This window comes from Hyla sarda, chromosome 3 (assembly GCF_029499605.1).
Source record: "Hyla sarda isolate aHylSar1 chromosome 3, aHylSar1.hap1, whole genome shotgun sequence".
NCBI lineage: Eukaryota > Metazoa > Chordata > Amphibia > Anura > Hylidae > Hyla > Hyla sarda.
Window position 1 is genome coordinate 163214502 of NC_079191.1, and position 16834 is coordinate 163231335.

The window sequence follows — 16834 nt, forward strand, 5'->3', positions numbered from 1 at the left end:
ATGTAACACGTTTCATTGCACATGGGCAGCAATGCCTGATGAAGCTTCCCATGCTCAAAGAAATGCGTTGTATGTCGGTCAAATAAACCTTTTGCCTTACACCTGTGGATGTCCTGTGTAGCGCCTGACTAAGCCCCTTAACTCTACCATTGTCACACAGTAGTATGACAGCTGTCGGGGCCGCCGGGGAGTATAACGGGAGAAAAAATATTGCTTGTGCCGTTTATTCCTCCCGCTACTCCAGCTGAAATCCAGAGTTGCCCATTGCGCCAAACCCAAAGGAAAAAAAAAAGAGTTTGACAGCCATTCTTGACGGGGCACAGTGGCAGTGTGAAAGGGGCCTTATCCTGCTGATCCTTTTGCGAAGTGTTGCTGTATTTATCTGTTGTCTGAAAGCAGGTAGGCTGCAACTAGGAAAACTTTACTCACCTGAGGCACACGCTTTCCCTTGTTGTGTACAGGTATACACAGCAAATTTTGATAAGGTGTTCTTGCCTATTGTTATCTCCTTACCTGTCTGAAGATCTTTCACTATGGAGCACTACTTGTGTATCCTCTTATAAAGAGATGGACATGGTTAGCCACAGTACTAAGGTAGGCTGTTAAACAATGCTTTATTGGTACTAAACGATGCATTTAAACAATGCTCAATTGGTACTAAAGGTACCAAGAAAATAGTTAATTAGCTTAAAAAAAATAGTCCATCAGGTTTAACCTACATTCCTATTGTGTCCCTTCTGTGTTCATCCAAAGGAAGGAAAAAAAAAACATTATGAGGCTGATGCCAATTGCACCATGCTGGGGTGCTGAGAGGGTATTCCGAATAAATCCCTGTATCAGTGTTTTCCCCCTATTAATCTAGTATCCATAACCTGCAATTTTATTACCCACAGAAATGTGTTCAGGCCCCTTTTGAACTCTTCTATTGAGTTGCCCAGAGGGGCCCAAAGTGCGACAAGAAAATGTTCCCCACAATATCATACTACCACCACCAGTCTGAATTGTTGATAGCGGGCAGGATAATATTAAAGGGGAATATTAAGTTCTGTAGTTGCTCTGCCCCCTCATGACATAACACCCCACCCCTTGACATCACACCCCACCCCCTCAATGCAAGTCTATGGGAGGGGGTCGTAACGGCCATCATGCCCCCTTCCCATAAACTTGCATTGAGGGGGTGGGGCGTGACATCACATGGACAGAGCGTAACATCACAAGGGAGTGGGGCAACCACAGAAGCCCGCACCAAGCATTCGGAACTAAATGTTCTGGATGCTGGGGAGCGGAGTAGCCCTTTAAAAAGAACCTGTCACCAAGTTAACTTTTGTAAACTAACTCAGGCTATGTTCCCTAACTACTCCTAACACTCCTCCTACCCTTAAAAAAATGTCAGAGCTTTAAAAGGTGTGTATCTAACCGTTCTTCTTGCTCACATACAATAATCTCCCAGCAGGAGAAAGTGGGCATTTCCCAGGAGGCATGACATTACTGAAGCCTGCTGGGGGACCACTTCCACCCTCATATGGTTTTAGTGCTGTGATGAATAGAAAACCACAAGCTTTGTGTAGCAGCTTTCAGTCTGTGTTTCTTTCAGCGAGGCTCTTTGCAGCTTTCAGTCTGTGCAGCTTAGTCTGTGCAGCTGCTTTCAGTGAGGCTCTGTTCAGCTTTTAGTCTGTGCAGCTTTCAGTGAGGCTCTTTGCAGCTGTCAATCAAGCTCAGTGCAGAGAAACACTTCCTGAGTTTGGTCTCCTGCCATCACAAGCAGGAGACCAAAATCTGAGATTTTGACCAGACAGAATGTGTTCTGGACAAGAAGGAAGACCCCTGGTGCCAGAAGTATACAGCAGAAAAATGAACATAAAACTTTTATTTATTTATTTATTTTGGAAGCCAATTACAAAAGTAATTTATTTGGCATAAGGAATTAAATATTAAAAATCATGTTTAATTACAGTGCCTATATAAGCAGGATAGGAATTGTAGCCACAGTCTTCTGTTCTTAACAGACAGTAGTGGCACCTAGTGTGATCTTCAGCTACTGTAGCCCATCTGCTTTAAGAGTTGATGTGTTGTGCATTCAAAGATGTATTCTGCATACCTTAGTTGTAACACATGCTTATTTGAGTTACTGTTGCCTTTCTGTCATTGCAAACTATCACCTCTGATATCAACAATCATTATTGTCCAAACACCTGCTGCTCATTGGATATTTTCTCTTTTTTTTTACCATTCTCTACAAACCCTAGACCAGCCTGTCTGGCACCAACAAGTATCCCACATGCAAAGTTAAATCCTCTTTCTTTCCCAATTTTTGTTCTGAACTTTAGAAAATTGACTTGACCACCTCTACATGTCTAAATGCATTGATTTTGTGCCATATGATTTGCTGATTAACTATCTATGTTAACAAGCAGTTGAACAGGTTTACCTAATAAAGTGGCCAGTGAGTATGTATATATATATATATATATATATATATATATATATATATATATATCTTCTTCGATGTATTCATTTGCTTTAAATACAAATTTCCTACGTAATAACATGATCCAATAAGAGTCCTTAGGCAAATGAGGAGGCTGTACGTACTGTCCAGAAATAAAAACATTGCAGTGAAAAGTTTGCAGGTCAGTAGGGATTAAGACTTGCCACATTCCTATGCTGAGCTCTGCACTGTGGTAATAGTACATGAAGGAATGGCAGGAAAGCATGCTGTGCTCAATGAAGGAGAGGAGAATGAAATGGTGAGTGCTGAGGGGGTTAATATATATATATATATAATTCTTATTATTATTAACAAAGAACAATACTAACAGCTATTCTGACACTATACTGTTTATGTTGTGTGAGATGAGTGTTGTTCCTGAAATAGATAAAGGGAATGTATGATACATGATAGTATGTATAACTATTGTTTATATCTATATGGATCTGGATTTTCTGTTTAGTGATTAAAAACAATGATTGACTGCAATGGGCAATGATAGATATGGTACCAAGAAATTGGATATTTATTAAGCTCTTTAGCAGCTGTTTCTCCTATTCTTGATTTCTTGACTATAGTATAGCCCACAGTATAGAAAGAAAACGGACCCACGTGTTCCATCATGTAGTGACTTCCCCAGGTAGAAAGACAAGTGCATTGTGACCGTATGCGTGGGGCTGCTTCCCTCCTATACTGTGGGCTAGGCTCTAGTTCAGACTGGGTGACTGAACTTTTATTTTATTTTGAGCACTTTATAATGTGGATATTGTTTACATATCTTGCAGTAAAGATATATATACACACACACACACACACACACACACATATATATATATATATATATATATATATATATATATCTCAAACACTGCAGTGCCATTCACCCATCACTGCAGTGTTTGAGATATATATGTGTGTATATATCTTTACTCGTTTTCATCTATTGTGCATAATTATTATCAGTGAGTATTACTCTTTCATTTTGTTGTATGGTTTATAGCCCAATGCTTATTACTGCATCTGGTACAGCTTATTCACTACTATATTCAGGTGTTAGTATGTGTTTTTTGATTGATTTCATATATTTTTCTGGTCTTTTTTGCTATATATTTGTTCAATAAAAGTTATTTACATATTTTATGTATATTTGCGATTGTGCACTTTATTCATTTTCTTTTGTGATTTTTATATTGTATCTGCAAGGTAGTTGCATTCACATTTGAAATATTGCTAGTGGTGCCCATACATTTGTTGCTGTAGTGACTGTTTGCGGGCATACTCCATTTTTATTATCTTCTATTGAGTATATTTTTGCATCTATGAGAACTATACTTATAAGCATCTCTGAGATAGAGAGGCTGATGGAGAACTGGCTGTGCCACAGTCTACTTTCTTTGTTGTCTTAACACACCAGGACGTACATTTACATCCTAAGTGAATGTCCGACACTGAAGCAAAGGCAGGAGCTGCACTCGCTTAATAGACTGCGATCAGCAGCCATGCACTTATAAGCAATGACAGAAATCCGTGATTCTGCCATTCTCCATCAATCACCCCTTAAAGGGGTACTCCGCCCCTAGACATCTTATCCCCTATCCAAAGGATAGGGGATAAGATGTCAGATCGCCGCGGTCCCGCAGCTGGGGAGCCCCGGGATCCCCGCTGCGGCACTGCGCTATCATAACAGCACAGAGCGAGTTCGCTCTGCACGTAATGACGGGCAGTACAGGGGCCGGAGCATCGTTATGTCATGGCTCCACCCCTCGTGATGTCAAGGCCTGCCCCTTTCAATACAAGTCTATGGGAGGAGCCATGACATCGTACTGCTCCGTCCCCTGTATCGCCCGTCATTACGCACAGAGCAAACTCAGGCAGCGGGACCGCGGCGATCTGACATCTTATCCCCTATCCTTTGGATAGGGGATAAGATGTCTAGGGGCGGAGTACCCCTTTAAGTGCCATGATTAATAGCGATCAGGGCACTTAACCACCTCAATTGCCTAACCGATCACCACCCCCCGGAGTATGCAAGAGTCCAATCCGTTTTCCCCCAGAGGTCTGTATACCTGCTTCATGTGTGTCACAGATCCAATCTGCAACATGTAAACATGGGTATCATTTTAATCGTATGGAACCACAGAATAGAGATAACATGTCATTTTTACTGTTAAGTGCACCTCGAAAAAACGGAACCCCTCCAATTGTGGCAAAATTGTGGCTTTATTTTAAATTTTGCCCCACAAATAATATTGTTTTGGTTGCACCATACTTTTTATAGTAAAATAAAACGTGTCATTAGTACAGTTGGTCCTGCAAAAAACAAGTCCTTTTACTGGTCTGTGGATGGAAAAATGTAAGAATTATGATTTTTAGAAGGCAAGATGGAGAAAACAAAAAAGCAAAAAAGGAAATTGATTGTGTCCTCAAGGCCAAATTGGGCTGTTTCCTTAAAGGGTTAATACAAAATACTGATATTTTACATTTACAATTGACTGAGCCATATCTTAAGTAATGAACTTAGAAGTAGATTTATGAAAACCTTGCAGAGAAGTGGAGCAGTTGCCCATAGCAATCAGTCAGATTGCATGAACCTTGCAAAGTGGCAATGTATTCTAAAAAACAGTTTTGAAGTCAAAACTTTTAGGGTTGGTTTTACACAGCATTTTATAGCATTTTTCATTAAGTTTTTTGTTGGTGTTTTTGATAGGCCAAAATGATCCGGACAAATTGTCCTTTAACCCCTTAACGACGCCAGAGGTAAATGTACGTCCTGGTGAGCTGGTACTTAACGTACCAGGACGTACATTTACATACTATACATAACCGCGAGCATTGAAGAGCATCGGAGAGATGCTCAGGTCATGCGCGGCAGGTCCCAGCTGCTGATAGCAGGCATGGACCCGCCGGTAATGGAAGTGATTGCAATACCCCAGTAGTTGTTTATGGTGGCGATGAGTTCTTCGATTAAATGTGATGGTGTGTTCCATAGTAGGAACAAATCATCTATGTAATGGCGGTATAGTAAGACATGTTGTTGAAATAAGGGTTAAGAAGTGATGAATATTTTTTCGAAAATCCACATTACCAGATTTGTGAATGATGGTGCCACCCATGTGCCCATTGGTAAAGGGGATTTTCTAAAAAACATTCATCACTTCCCACCCATTATTTCATCAACATGTCTTACTATACCGCCAATACATAAATGATTTGTTCCTGCTATGGAATGGACTATCACATTTAACCCCTTGAGGACAGAGGGTTTTTCAGTTTATTCACTTTCGCTTTTTCCTCCTTACCTTTTAAAAATCATAACCCTTTAAATTTTGCATGCCAATTTTTTAACTTTTGGGGGCTTCCGTTTCTATGCAATAAATTGGTTGGTAAAATTGACACTATCTCTTTATTCTGTAGGTCCATAGGATTAAAATGATACCCTACTTATATAGGTTTCATTTTGTCATCCTTCTGGAAAAAATCATAACTACATGCAGGAAAATGTATACGTTTAAAATTGTCATCTTCTGACTCTTATAACTTTTTTATTTTTCCGCGCACGGAAAAATAGAAAACCATTGATCAATGATTCTGCTGCTTGACTGTTCATGCCTAGATCGCAAGCACTGAGCAGTCATTTGGGGATCGGACAGCGAGGAGGAAGGTAGGGGACCCTCCTGCTGTCCTACAGCTATTCGAGATGCCGCGATTTTGCCGGGTCTATCCCGAACAGCCCCCTGAGCTAACCGGCATTTATTTACTTTCACTTTAGACGTGGTGTTCAACTTTGAACGTTTCATCTAAAGGGTTAATAGTGCTTTGCGCTATTAGCCACGGGTCCCGGGAGTTGTTAGAGGCCTGGCCCGACCCACTATGACGCGGGGCCATGGCGTGGCCCAGCATTATAGAGAGGGAGTGGGCGAAGGGCATATAGATACGCCCTCCATCCCCAACAGGTTAATCGAAGAACTCATCACCACCATAAACAACAACGACTGGGGTATCACACTTACTTCCAACAAATCCGACAAGAAAATCAACTTTCTGGACCTGGAGATTTAACACGAAAACAACAACATCATTACCGCTTCATTTCAAAAAAGTTGATTCAAACAGTTACTTGGCATTTAACAGCGGAAGAAAATCCCCCAAAACAAACAATCAAACTCAGCTTCATCACAACCTATAATTCTTCCCACAACTCAATCCGATCCGTCCTCCAGAAACACTGGCACATACTCCAATCTGATCCAATCCTAAAAAACGCACTTCCAAACAAACCGGGCATCACATTAAGGTGAGAACCCACACTAAAAAACATACTGGCCCCCAGCAAGCTAAGACACCACACAACCAGTCACAACACCACCAAAAAAAAAAAAAAAAAAAAAAAAGGATCATACAGATATGAAACAAAGAGATGCCTATGCACCACCACAAATCACAAAAAGAAAACATTCTCCAACAAATCAACAAATGAAATGTTCAATATCAAATTTCCCCTCAACTGTAAATCCAGCTATGTCATCTACCTAATTACATGCATCTGCAACCAACAGTACATTGGTTGAACAACCTAAGAACTACATCTCTGTCTCAATCAACACAGAAACAACACCAAACGCAAATTTGCCCTCCACAGCCTCCCCAAACATTGCTCAGAAAAACACTCGACACAGTCAACCCCATCACCATATGTCCCATTGACCACATTCCAGCACTCAGTAGCGACAGATTTTCAGCACTAAACAAGCAAAAGATATACTGGATCTACAGTCTGGGAATGCTCCTACCCCATTGGTTAAATGATGCCACAGAACTCATAATGTTATCACATAAACGATACAGCTTTGATGCATTTTCTTATATCATTACTCTTTTTTTCTTACCTACCAATGTGATAATGCAATGTGACCTCTATGCACCTCTATATTAACATGTAGAGGCACCAGCTCCCCTACCCCAAACGTTAAACACCCCCACCCCAACCTAAACACCCCCACCACATCCACATACAAAACCCATTAACAAAATTATCCTCAACTCAGCAGCCAATCTCCTGTACGCTGATGGCTGTTTCAAGCAACTAGAGATAAAGGTTATACTCGCAGCTTGTTTCAATCACTGCCCACATCCCGTCTACCATTTGGCTCTCTGCCACACCCAGAGCTACTTAGCTTAAAGTGTACCTGTCAGATCCAACAAAAAAACATTTATTTTAAATATATCAGTCAGTACCTAGTCCTGACCGTGTACATCAAACTTTTATGTGTCTAGCACCTTTATTTTTTTTATTACACTTTTAATTTAGCTCACTAGTCTGAATTCCTCTCAAAGGGAGGGGGCGTGGCCTCATTGTGCAGGTCTCCGTCCCCTCCCTCAGCATGCTGTCTGCTCACATCTCACCTAGCATTGGCAAAACTACTACTCCCAGCTTGTCCTCAATGACAGTAGCGGGACACAAGCTGACAGTGGGAGGATTTTTCCTCCAGCGGTGAGCCCTGGGCTCACAGCTGTCAATCAAGGAAGTGTGTCCTTGACATAGGTGATGATGCATGGACACAGCAGGACTAGTATTTGTCCAAGCAGGCAGGGGGGCAGTTGTTTGACTGGCTTTTTCAGTATGAAATACTGAAAATTTTCTAATGAAAGCAATTGCAAAACCTATTGGGTTTGCATGCTTTACAATATATCAAAAGTTTTTGTATCTGACAGTGCCCATTTAAAGCAAAGCTCAGTGCAACTTACAATAGACCTAAACGGGCCTAGTGATTTATATGGAGAAAATTTTTCTATGTTATAGGTAAACCCTATTTAAGCCTCCAGGAAATCCCTCCCCGAGGTCACAGGAACTGATGTCATAGACCAGCCCCAGTGACCTCAGTTACTCACTATCTTTGAAAATTTGAAGCCCCTCCAATTTATAAATACACACACCATACAGCAATATAATGGACCTGACGAAGAGAGGAATCCCATCTGGAAATGTGTTGTCCTGTGCACCAAAAAACTATATAACTGATATTGGCCATGTTTACCTTGTACATTGGAAAATAAAAAGTAATTACAGCACATCTGCAAAACTTATCTTTGTCACCCCGGTGAAGCGCTAAAGAAGAAGTCAGATTTTCGGGTTTCATCCCTTGCCAGGAACACCTACAACCTGCCTCCAGCCTGCATATCTGACCACTGCCCGCGGTACCGACGAGCAGCGGCTCCCGGAACATCACCACAAGGCACCCAAATATTATTAGAGTTATGCCTGAACATTGCACAACTATAAAAAGTTACATTCTCTTATTTTTAAGGACATACAGGCAATTGTAAAATGGTAATGGTACAATCAGGGCATCATCTCTGTTCCCTCTTTTTTCACACCTGAGGAGGACATCAGTGACGTGCAGACACTTGTTGAAGATGATGAAGCCGATTGCAATTGGGAGCGGGGTGCAGAAGGGGCTTCATCATCATCAGGAGAAGAGAGTTGCAGGTTGCCTTTGAGGCCATAGCTGAGCCAGCAAGGTGGTAGCATGATTGGCAGTCAGCGTGGTGGCAGAAGTGGAAATTCTGGAACCAAACGCGCCCAGGGGGGACCACCTGCTTCACGGCAGCCTACCTTGCTGGGAGGTAGAGGCACATGGGTTCCTGGAGACGGCGGCAGTAGCAGTCAATTAGTGCGGACTGTTGGTGGTAAAATCAGCTACTCAGCGGTGTGGCAGTTTTTCATCAAGCATCCGGAGGAGGTTTACATAGCCACATGCAAGATGTATCGGCAGAAGGGGAAGCGTGGCTAGGGTCCCAATGTTGGCACCACAGCCCTGCGTCAACATATGCTTCACCACCATAAAGCGGCCTTGGAGAACCGTGGCTCCGATGTAGTGGTCCAGCCTGCTGCATCACCCAGTGGCACACCGCTCCCTCTTTCAGCCAGCCAAGACTCCACCACCTCACCCGAAGGGAGCTGTGTGTCATACCCTTCTTCTGTCGCTCCAGATGCTCCTGCTCCTCCCACTTTGTCAGCCATTCCACCAACAATCCATCCGTGAAGCCATGTCCAAGAGACAAAAGTATGCGCCCACTCATCCAACGGCGCAGAAGCTGAATGTACTCCTGTCTAAGTTGCTGGTGCTGCAGTCCCTCCCTTTTCAAGTGGTGGACTCTGCACCTTTCAGAGAACTGATGGGTTGTGCCGAGCCGAGGTGGAGAGTGCCAAGCCATCATTTCTTTGTGAAGAAGGCAGTTCCAGCCCTGCACAATTTTGTGGGAGAGAATGTGGTCCAGTCCTTGAGCCTGTCGGTGTGTACCTAAGTGCACGACAGCGCCGACGTCTGGAGCTGTAACTACGGTAAGGGACAATACATGTCCTTTACGGCTCACTGGGTGAATGTGGTTCCTACACAGCCACAACCCCAACTTGGACAGGTCATGCCGCTTCCTCCTCCACGCTGTCAGCCCGCTGGTCCTGTGACAGTGTGTGACTCCGCCTCCTCATCCTCCACCGCCTCCTCAGCCTCCACTGCCCAGACAAGTCTTAGTGGTCCTTCAGCATACCATGTGTGCAGGGCACTGCGGTGCCCCATTGTTTTTCACATGGTTTGCCTTGGCGAAAAGAGTCACAAGGGAAGGAACTGCTAAAAATAATTCGTAAAGAAATTGGAGGATGTTTACTCCACAAAAACTGGAATGGGAACCATGGTGACTGACAACGGGAAGAACATCTTGGCTGCGCTGTGACAAGGAATGGTGAGCCATGCGCCCTGCATGGCACACGTGTTAAATTTGGTTGTCAAGCAGTTCCTGAAGTGTTCCCCCCATTTGCAAGACATCCTAACAATGGGAAGGAAACTTTGCATGCACTTCAGCCACTCGTACACTGCAAACAACACCATCCTTGAGCTGCAGCGTCAGAATGGTATCCCCAAACATAGTCTGATTTGTGACGTTGCCACACATTGGAATTCCACCCTCCATATGTTGGACCGACTGTACGAACAGAGAAAAGTAATCACCGAGTTCTTGATGATCCAAGCGGATAAGGGTACTCGCCTGTGTAACTTCAATGTGAACCAGTGGCAGCTCATACGAGATACCTGCCATTTGCTTAGCCCCTTTGAGGAAGCGACATTATAAGTAAGTCGCCAGGATTACGGGATGGACAACATCATTTCACTGCTTCATTTCCTACAAGTGTTGGAAACAATGGCTGGTCAGGGCAATGGAGACGTTACGCCTACATGTCACGGCCACATGAGCCCTGTGGGGGCTGAACTGGAGGAGGAGCAGGAGGAGCACAGTGGAGCACAGTTTAGGTTTCATGAGATGGGTGGTGTATCTGACAGGAGAGAAGGAGCATGATCAACTAGAGGAGCTAGAGGGTTATGAGGAAGGTGAGACAGAGGACCCAGACACCGTGGCAGTATGCAGTGGAGATGGAGGCAGGGAGTCCCTCCGGGTCACCTGCACAAATGACACGATGAATGCTCAGTTGTGTGCGTAGTGACCGCCGAATTGTCAATATTCAGCAGCGGGATGACTTCTGGCTCTCCACCTTAATGGACCCTCGCTACGGCACATAATGGGGGCCTTTTTTACACCCACTGAGAGGGAGGACAAAATTACCTACTACAGAGAGATCCTACGTAGTCAGTTGGCCAATGCCTATCGGCGCCATCTTCCATCCACTAGCAGGTCTTACTCGGGGGGCCCTCTGCGCTCACCTTCCACTGCCATGGCTGCGATTACAGTCGCTGATGAGTACCTTTCTTCACCCGCATAGTGAAGCAACTCATCAGCAGCAGGTAGACATGGAGCAGGACCTGAACCAGCAGGTGGTGGCATCCCTTGACATGGCCATGCCAACAAACCTTGAAGACCTGCTGGACTTCTGGGCAGCCAAACTTGATTTATGGCCGCAACTAGCAGAGTTTGCCCTGGAAAAGCTGTCCTGCCAGTAGTGTGCCATCAGAACGGGTGTTTAGTGTGGCGGGGGCCATAGTCACCCCAAGGAGAACTTGTCTGTCCACGAAAAATGTGGAGAGACTGACCTTTGTGAAGATGAATCAGGGATGGATCAGCCAGGATTTCCACCCACCAATGCCTGATGCATCAGAGTAGATTGACCATGGTGCTACACCAACACTTCACAAATATGGATAGTGCAAAAAAGATTTAAGGCACTGCTCCCCATTTACAAACATTCCAGCCACCTTCATCATCAGGTACTGGTATTGCCACCCACTGCACCACTATGTCACCGGGTCACTTTCAGGACTCCAGATGCTGCTGCTGCCACCTCCAGGCTGTTTCGTTCAGACACTATTTTGTCTCATTATGCTTCTGCCAACTGGAGGCTTTGCCATGTTGATACCAGACCAGTAATAAAAGGAATATTGCCAAGGACTAGCAGAAACAGGGAACTGTGGATACTGACCACCGGCTGTTAGAATTGACTGACTATCCCAGGTGGTAGATTTACCATTTTGAAGTTCCTCAGTTCCAGTAGACTTTAAGTTGTAAATTCTTTGTTGTGGTTCTTCAGTTGCAGAATCATGTTTTCCTGTTCCTCCGATGAGCTAATGTCACTGGAACACACAATACTCATATTGTCATCTAATGAAGGATCCTTTTCTTCAGAGAACGCATCTATAATTTTATTATTTTGAATATCAGGTGGTATTCTGACAATTTCAGATTATAAAGGAATTTTGTAATCTGGGACACAGGTAAAAATAATTATTTTTAAATGTACTGTAGCACATTTTTCTGCCCTCATTAGTGCATAGCACACACCTAGTGTACTATTTTGTACCTGTTAATCTGTCAAGGGTCTATATACTGTGAAAGGACAGCCAATAGTACACACCTGCAGCTGTTCTAGACAAATATTGTTTTAAGCGAAGTGAAGCGTATTGTACTCCCCTCGTATGCGCAATAAGTGTGTCAGGCAGAGTAGTGAAATTTCAATTACAAAATCCATAATATCAATTTCAAAATCTTAAATTAAAATTTTAAAATCATAAATTTCAATGTTCTCATCATGCTGCTGCCAACTCCAGACTGTGCCATTCAGCCACTACATGGTCTCCTCATGCTGCCAACAGCTCCACACTGTGTCATTCAACCACTATATGGTCGTCTCATGCTGTCAACACCACCACGCTGTGTCATTCAGCCACTATATGATCTCCTCATGCTGCCAACACCTCCGCGCTGTGTAATTCAGCCACTATATGGTCTCCTCATGCTTCAGCCTAATCCAAACTGTGTCATCCAGCCACTATATGATCTTCTCATGCTGTCGCCACCTTCACGCTGTGTCATTCAGCCACTATATGGTCTCCTCATGCTGCCAACACCTCCACACTGTGTCATTAAGCCACTATATGGTCTCCTCATGCTGCCAACACCTCGACGCTCTGTCATTCAGCCACTATATGGTCTCCTCATGCTGCCAACACCTCTACGCTGTGTCATTCAGCCACTATATGGTCTCCTCATGCTGCCAACACCTCCACACTGTGTCATTCAGCCACTATATGGTCTCCTCATGCTGCAAACACCTCCACGCTGTGTCATTCAGCCAATATATGGTCTCATGCTGCCAACGCCTCCACGCTGTGTCATTCAGCCACAATATGGTCTCCTCATGCTGTCAACACCTCCACTCTGTGTCATTCAGCCACTATATGGTCTCCTCATGCTGCCAACACCTCCACGCTGTGTTAATCAACCACTATATGGTCTCCGCATGCTGCCAAAAACTCCATGCTGTGTCATTCAGCCATCATATGGTCTCCTCATGCTGCTAACACCTCCACGCTGTGTCATTCAGCCACTATATGGTCTCCTCCTACTGATGCCACCTCCAGGCTCTGTCATTGTGCCGCTCTGCAGCAGTGATTCTAAAAGCAATGCCAGTAATCTGCATGTCATTCTGAACATTACAGTGAAATAATAGTATTATTTCACTACTCCAGCACACTATATATGCATGTTAAAACACAGCAAAGTGTTCTACAATCCTATTGAGGCTCTCTGTAGGCCAGAAATAGACATTTTTAGTATAGATTCGCCACAAATAAATTTGGATCAAAAATTTTTTTTGAAAAGATTGGAGAATCGGCTGAATCGAATTTTTCTAAAGTTCGCTCATCTCTAATCACTGCCTTATGTGCAAACCAGACTGTGGTTTGAACAACTTTAGGAGTGGTATCAGGAGAACACTTTGTTCAGTAATTCAGAATGCACGGTATGAGCTATTAAAGGGGTACTCCGGTGGAAAACTTTTTTTTTTCTTTAAATCAACTGGTGCCAGAAAGTTGAACAGTTTTGTAAATGACTTCTATTAAAAAATCTTAATCCTTCCAGTACTTATTAGCTGCTGAATACTACAGAGGAAATTATTTTCTTTTTGGAACTCAGTGCTCTCTGCTGACATCACGAGCACAGTGCTCTCTGCTGACATCTCTATCCATTTTTGGAACTGTCCAGAGCAGCATATGTTTGCTGCGGTGATTTCCTCCTACTCTGGACAGTTCTTAAAATGGACCAAGATGTCAGCAGAGAGCACTGTGCTTGAGATTCAGCAGAGAGCTCTGTGTTCCAAAAATAAAATAATTTCCTCTGTAGTATTCAGCAGCTAATAAGTACTGGAAGGATTGAGATTTTTTAATAGAAGTAATTTAAAAATCTGCTTAACTTTCTGGCACCAGTTGATTAAAAAAAAAAGTTTTCCACTGGAAATATCACCTTAACCCCTTAACCTCTTCAGGACATAGGGCGTATGGATACGCCCTGAATCCCGAGTCCTTAAGGACCGAGGGTGTATCCATACGCCCGTGGGAATTCTGGCCCCCACCGCTAGCCGGTTGGGGACCGGAGCCGGATGCCTGCTGAAATCGTTCAGCAGGCATCCCGGCATATCTCCCAGGGGGGTCATTATGCCCCCCCATGTCGGCGATCGCCGCAGATCGCTGGACAATTCAGTCCAGCGATCTGCGGCGATTCCGGGTCAATCGGGTCTCCGGTGACCCGGAATTACCGGCTGTTCGGGGCCGTCAGAGACGGCCCCGAACAGCCATAGCCTGCAGGGGTGAGGTGGCACTGGTGCCACCTCACGATCGCCCTGATTCGTCGGCCGGATTACCGGCCGACCAATCAGGGCGCCTGCTGCGGGTGTCACTCCCGCACCCGCTCCGCCCCTCTTCTGGAGGACGTGAGCGGGTGTGGGAAGACGAGCCCCGGTGCTGGGGACCCCGATCCCCGGCGCCCCTGTTGGGATCGGGGCCCCAGGAGCAGCTGCGGTGGCGGGACTGACCTGCAGCGTCTGGATCGTTGGAGGTGAGTGACAGCCTCCTGCTGTTGCTTAGCAACAGCTCCCAGCATGCAAAAAGGGCATGCTGGGAGCTGTAGTTATGCAACAGCAGGAGGCAGACCACCACAACTCCCAGCATTCCCTTATGGGCATGCTGGGACTTATGGTTTTGCAACAGCTGGAGGCACATTCTTTCTATGGAAAAGTGTACCTTCAGCTGTTGTCTAACTACAACTCCCAGCTTGCACAAACAGCTAAAGTGCATGCTGGGAGTTGTAGTGGTGCATCTGCTGGTTGCATAACTACAACTCCCAGCATGCCCGTTGGCTGTCGGTGACTGCTGAGAGTTGTAGTTTTGCAACAGCTGAAGGCACACTGGTTGTGAAACTCAGAGTTTTTTTTTACCTAACTCAGTGTTTCACGACCGGTGTGCCTCCAGCTGTTGCAAACTACAACTCTCAGCAGTCACCGTACACCATGCACCGTACATGCTGGGAGTTGTAGTTTTGCAACAGCTGGTGGCACACTGGTTGTGAAACACTGAGTTAGGTCACAAACTCAGTGATACATAACCAGTGTGCCTACAGTTGTTGCAAAACTGCAACTCTCAGCAGTCACCGACAGCCAACGGGCATGCTGGGAGTTGTAGTTATGCAACAGCTGGATGTCCCCCCCCCCCCCAATGTGAACGTACAGGGTACACTCACATGGGCGGAGGATTACAGTAAGTATCTGGCTGCAAATTTGAGCTGCCGCAAACTTTCTGCTGCAGCTCAAATTGCCAGCGAGAAACTACTGTGAACCCCCCGCCCGTGCGACTGTACCCTAAAAACACTACACTACACTACCACAAAAAATAAAATAAAAAGTAAAAAACACTACATATACACATACCCCTACACAGCCCCCCTCCCCTCCCCAATAAAAATGAAAAACGTCTGGTACGCCACTGTTTCCAGAACGGAGCCTCCAGCTGTTGCAAAACAACTCCCAGTATTGTCGGACAGCCGTTGACTGTCCAGGCATGCTGGGAGTTTTGCAACAGCTGGAGGCACCCTGTTTGGGAATCACTGGCGTAGAATACTCCTATGTCCACCCCTATGCAATCCCTAATTTAGGCCTCAAATGCGCATGGAGCCCTGTCTCACTTTGGAGCCCTGTCGTTTTTCAAGGCAACAGTTTAGGGTCACATATGGGGTATCGCCGTACTCGGGAGAAATTGTGTTACAAATTTTGGGGGGTATTTTCTGCTTTTACCCTTTTTAAAAATGTAAAATTTTTGGGAAAACAAGCATTTTAGGTAAAAAAAAAAAATTTTTACATATGCAAAAGTCGTGAAACACCTGTGGGGTATAAAGGTTCACTTAACCCCTTGTTACGTTCCCCGAGGGGTCTAGTTTCCAAAATGGTATGCCATGTGGTTTTTTTTTGCTATCCTGGCACCATAGGGGCTTCCTAAATGCGGCATGCCCCCAGAGCAAAATTTGCGTTCAAAAAGCCAAATGTGACTCCTTCTCTTCTGAGACCTGTAGTGCGCCAGCAGAGCACTTTTCACCCCCATATGGGGTGTTTTCTGAATCGGGAGAAATTGGGCTTCAAATTTTTTAGGGTATTTTCTGCTATTACCCTTTTTAAAAATAAAAATTTTTTGGGAAAACAAGCATTTTAGGTAACATTTTTTTTTTTTTTTTTACATTTGCAAAAGTCGTGAAACACCTGTGGGGTATTAAGGTTCACTTTATCCCATGTTACATTCCCCGAGGGGTCTAGTTTCCAAAATGGTATGCCATGTGGGTTTTTTTTGCTGTTCTGGCACCATAAGGGCTTCCTAAAGGTAACATGCCCCCCAAAAACCATTTCAGAAAAACGTACTCTCCAAAATCCCCTTGTCGCTCCTTCCCTTCTGAGCCCTCTACTGCGCCCGTCGAACACTTTACATAGACATATGAGGTATGTGCTTACTCGAGAGAAATTGGGCTACAAATACAAGTAAAAATTTTGTCCTTTTACCCCTTGTAAAAATTCAAAAATTGGGT

General features: G+C 44.5%; 1 protein-coding gene across 2 annotated transcripts in view; it reads left to right on the top strand.

Annotated features, from left to right (window-relative positions):
• The first annotated feature begins 2647 nt into the window (after positions 1–2647).
• The window catches only part of LOC130361843 (probable cation-transporting ATPase 13A5), a 179940-nt gene continuing 165753 nt past the window's right edge, over positions 2648–16834 (top strand). For both annotated transcript variants that reach the window (XM_056565410.1, XM_056565411.1), the window contains exon 1: positions 2648–2747. In XM_056565410.1, coding sequence (XP_056421385.1) covers positions 2700–2747 — 48 coding nt within the window. In that variant the 5' untranslated portion in view covers positions 2648–2699. The remainder of the gene's footprint in view (positions 2748–16834) is intronic.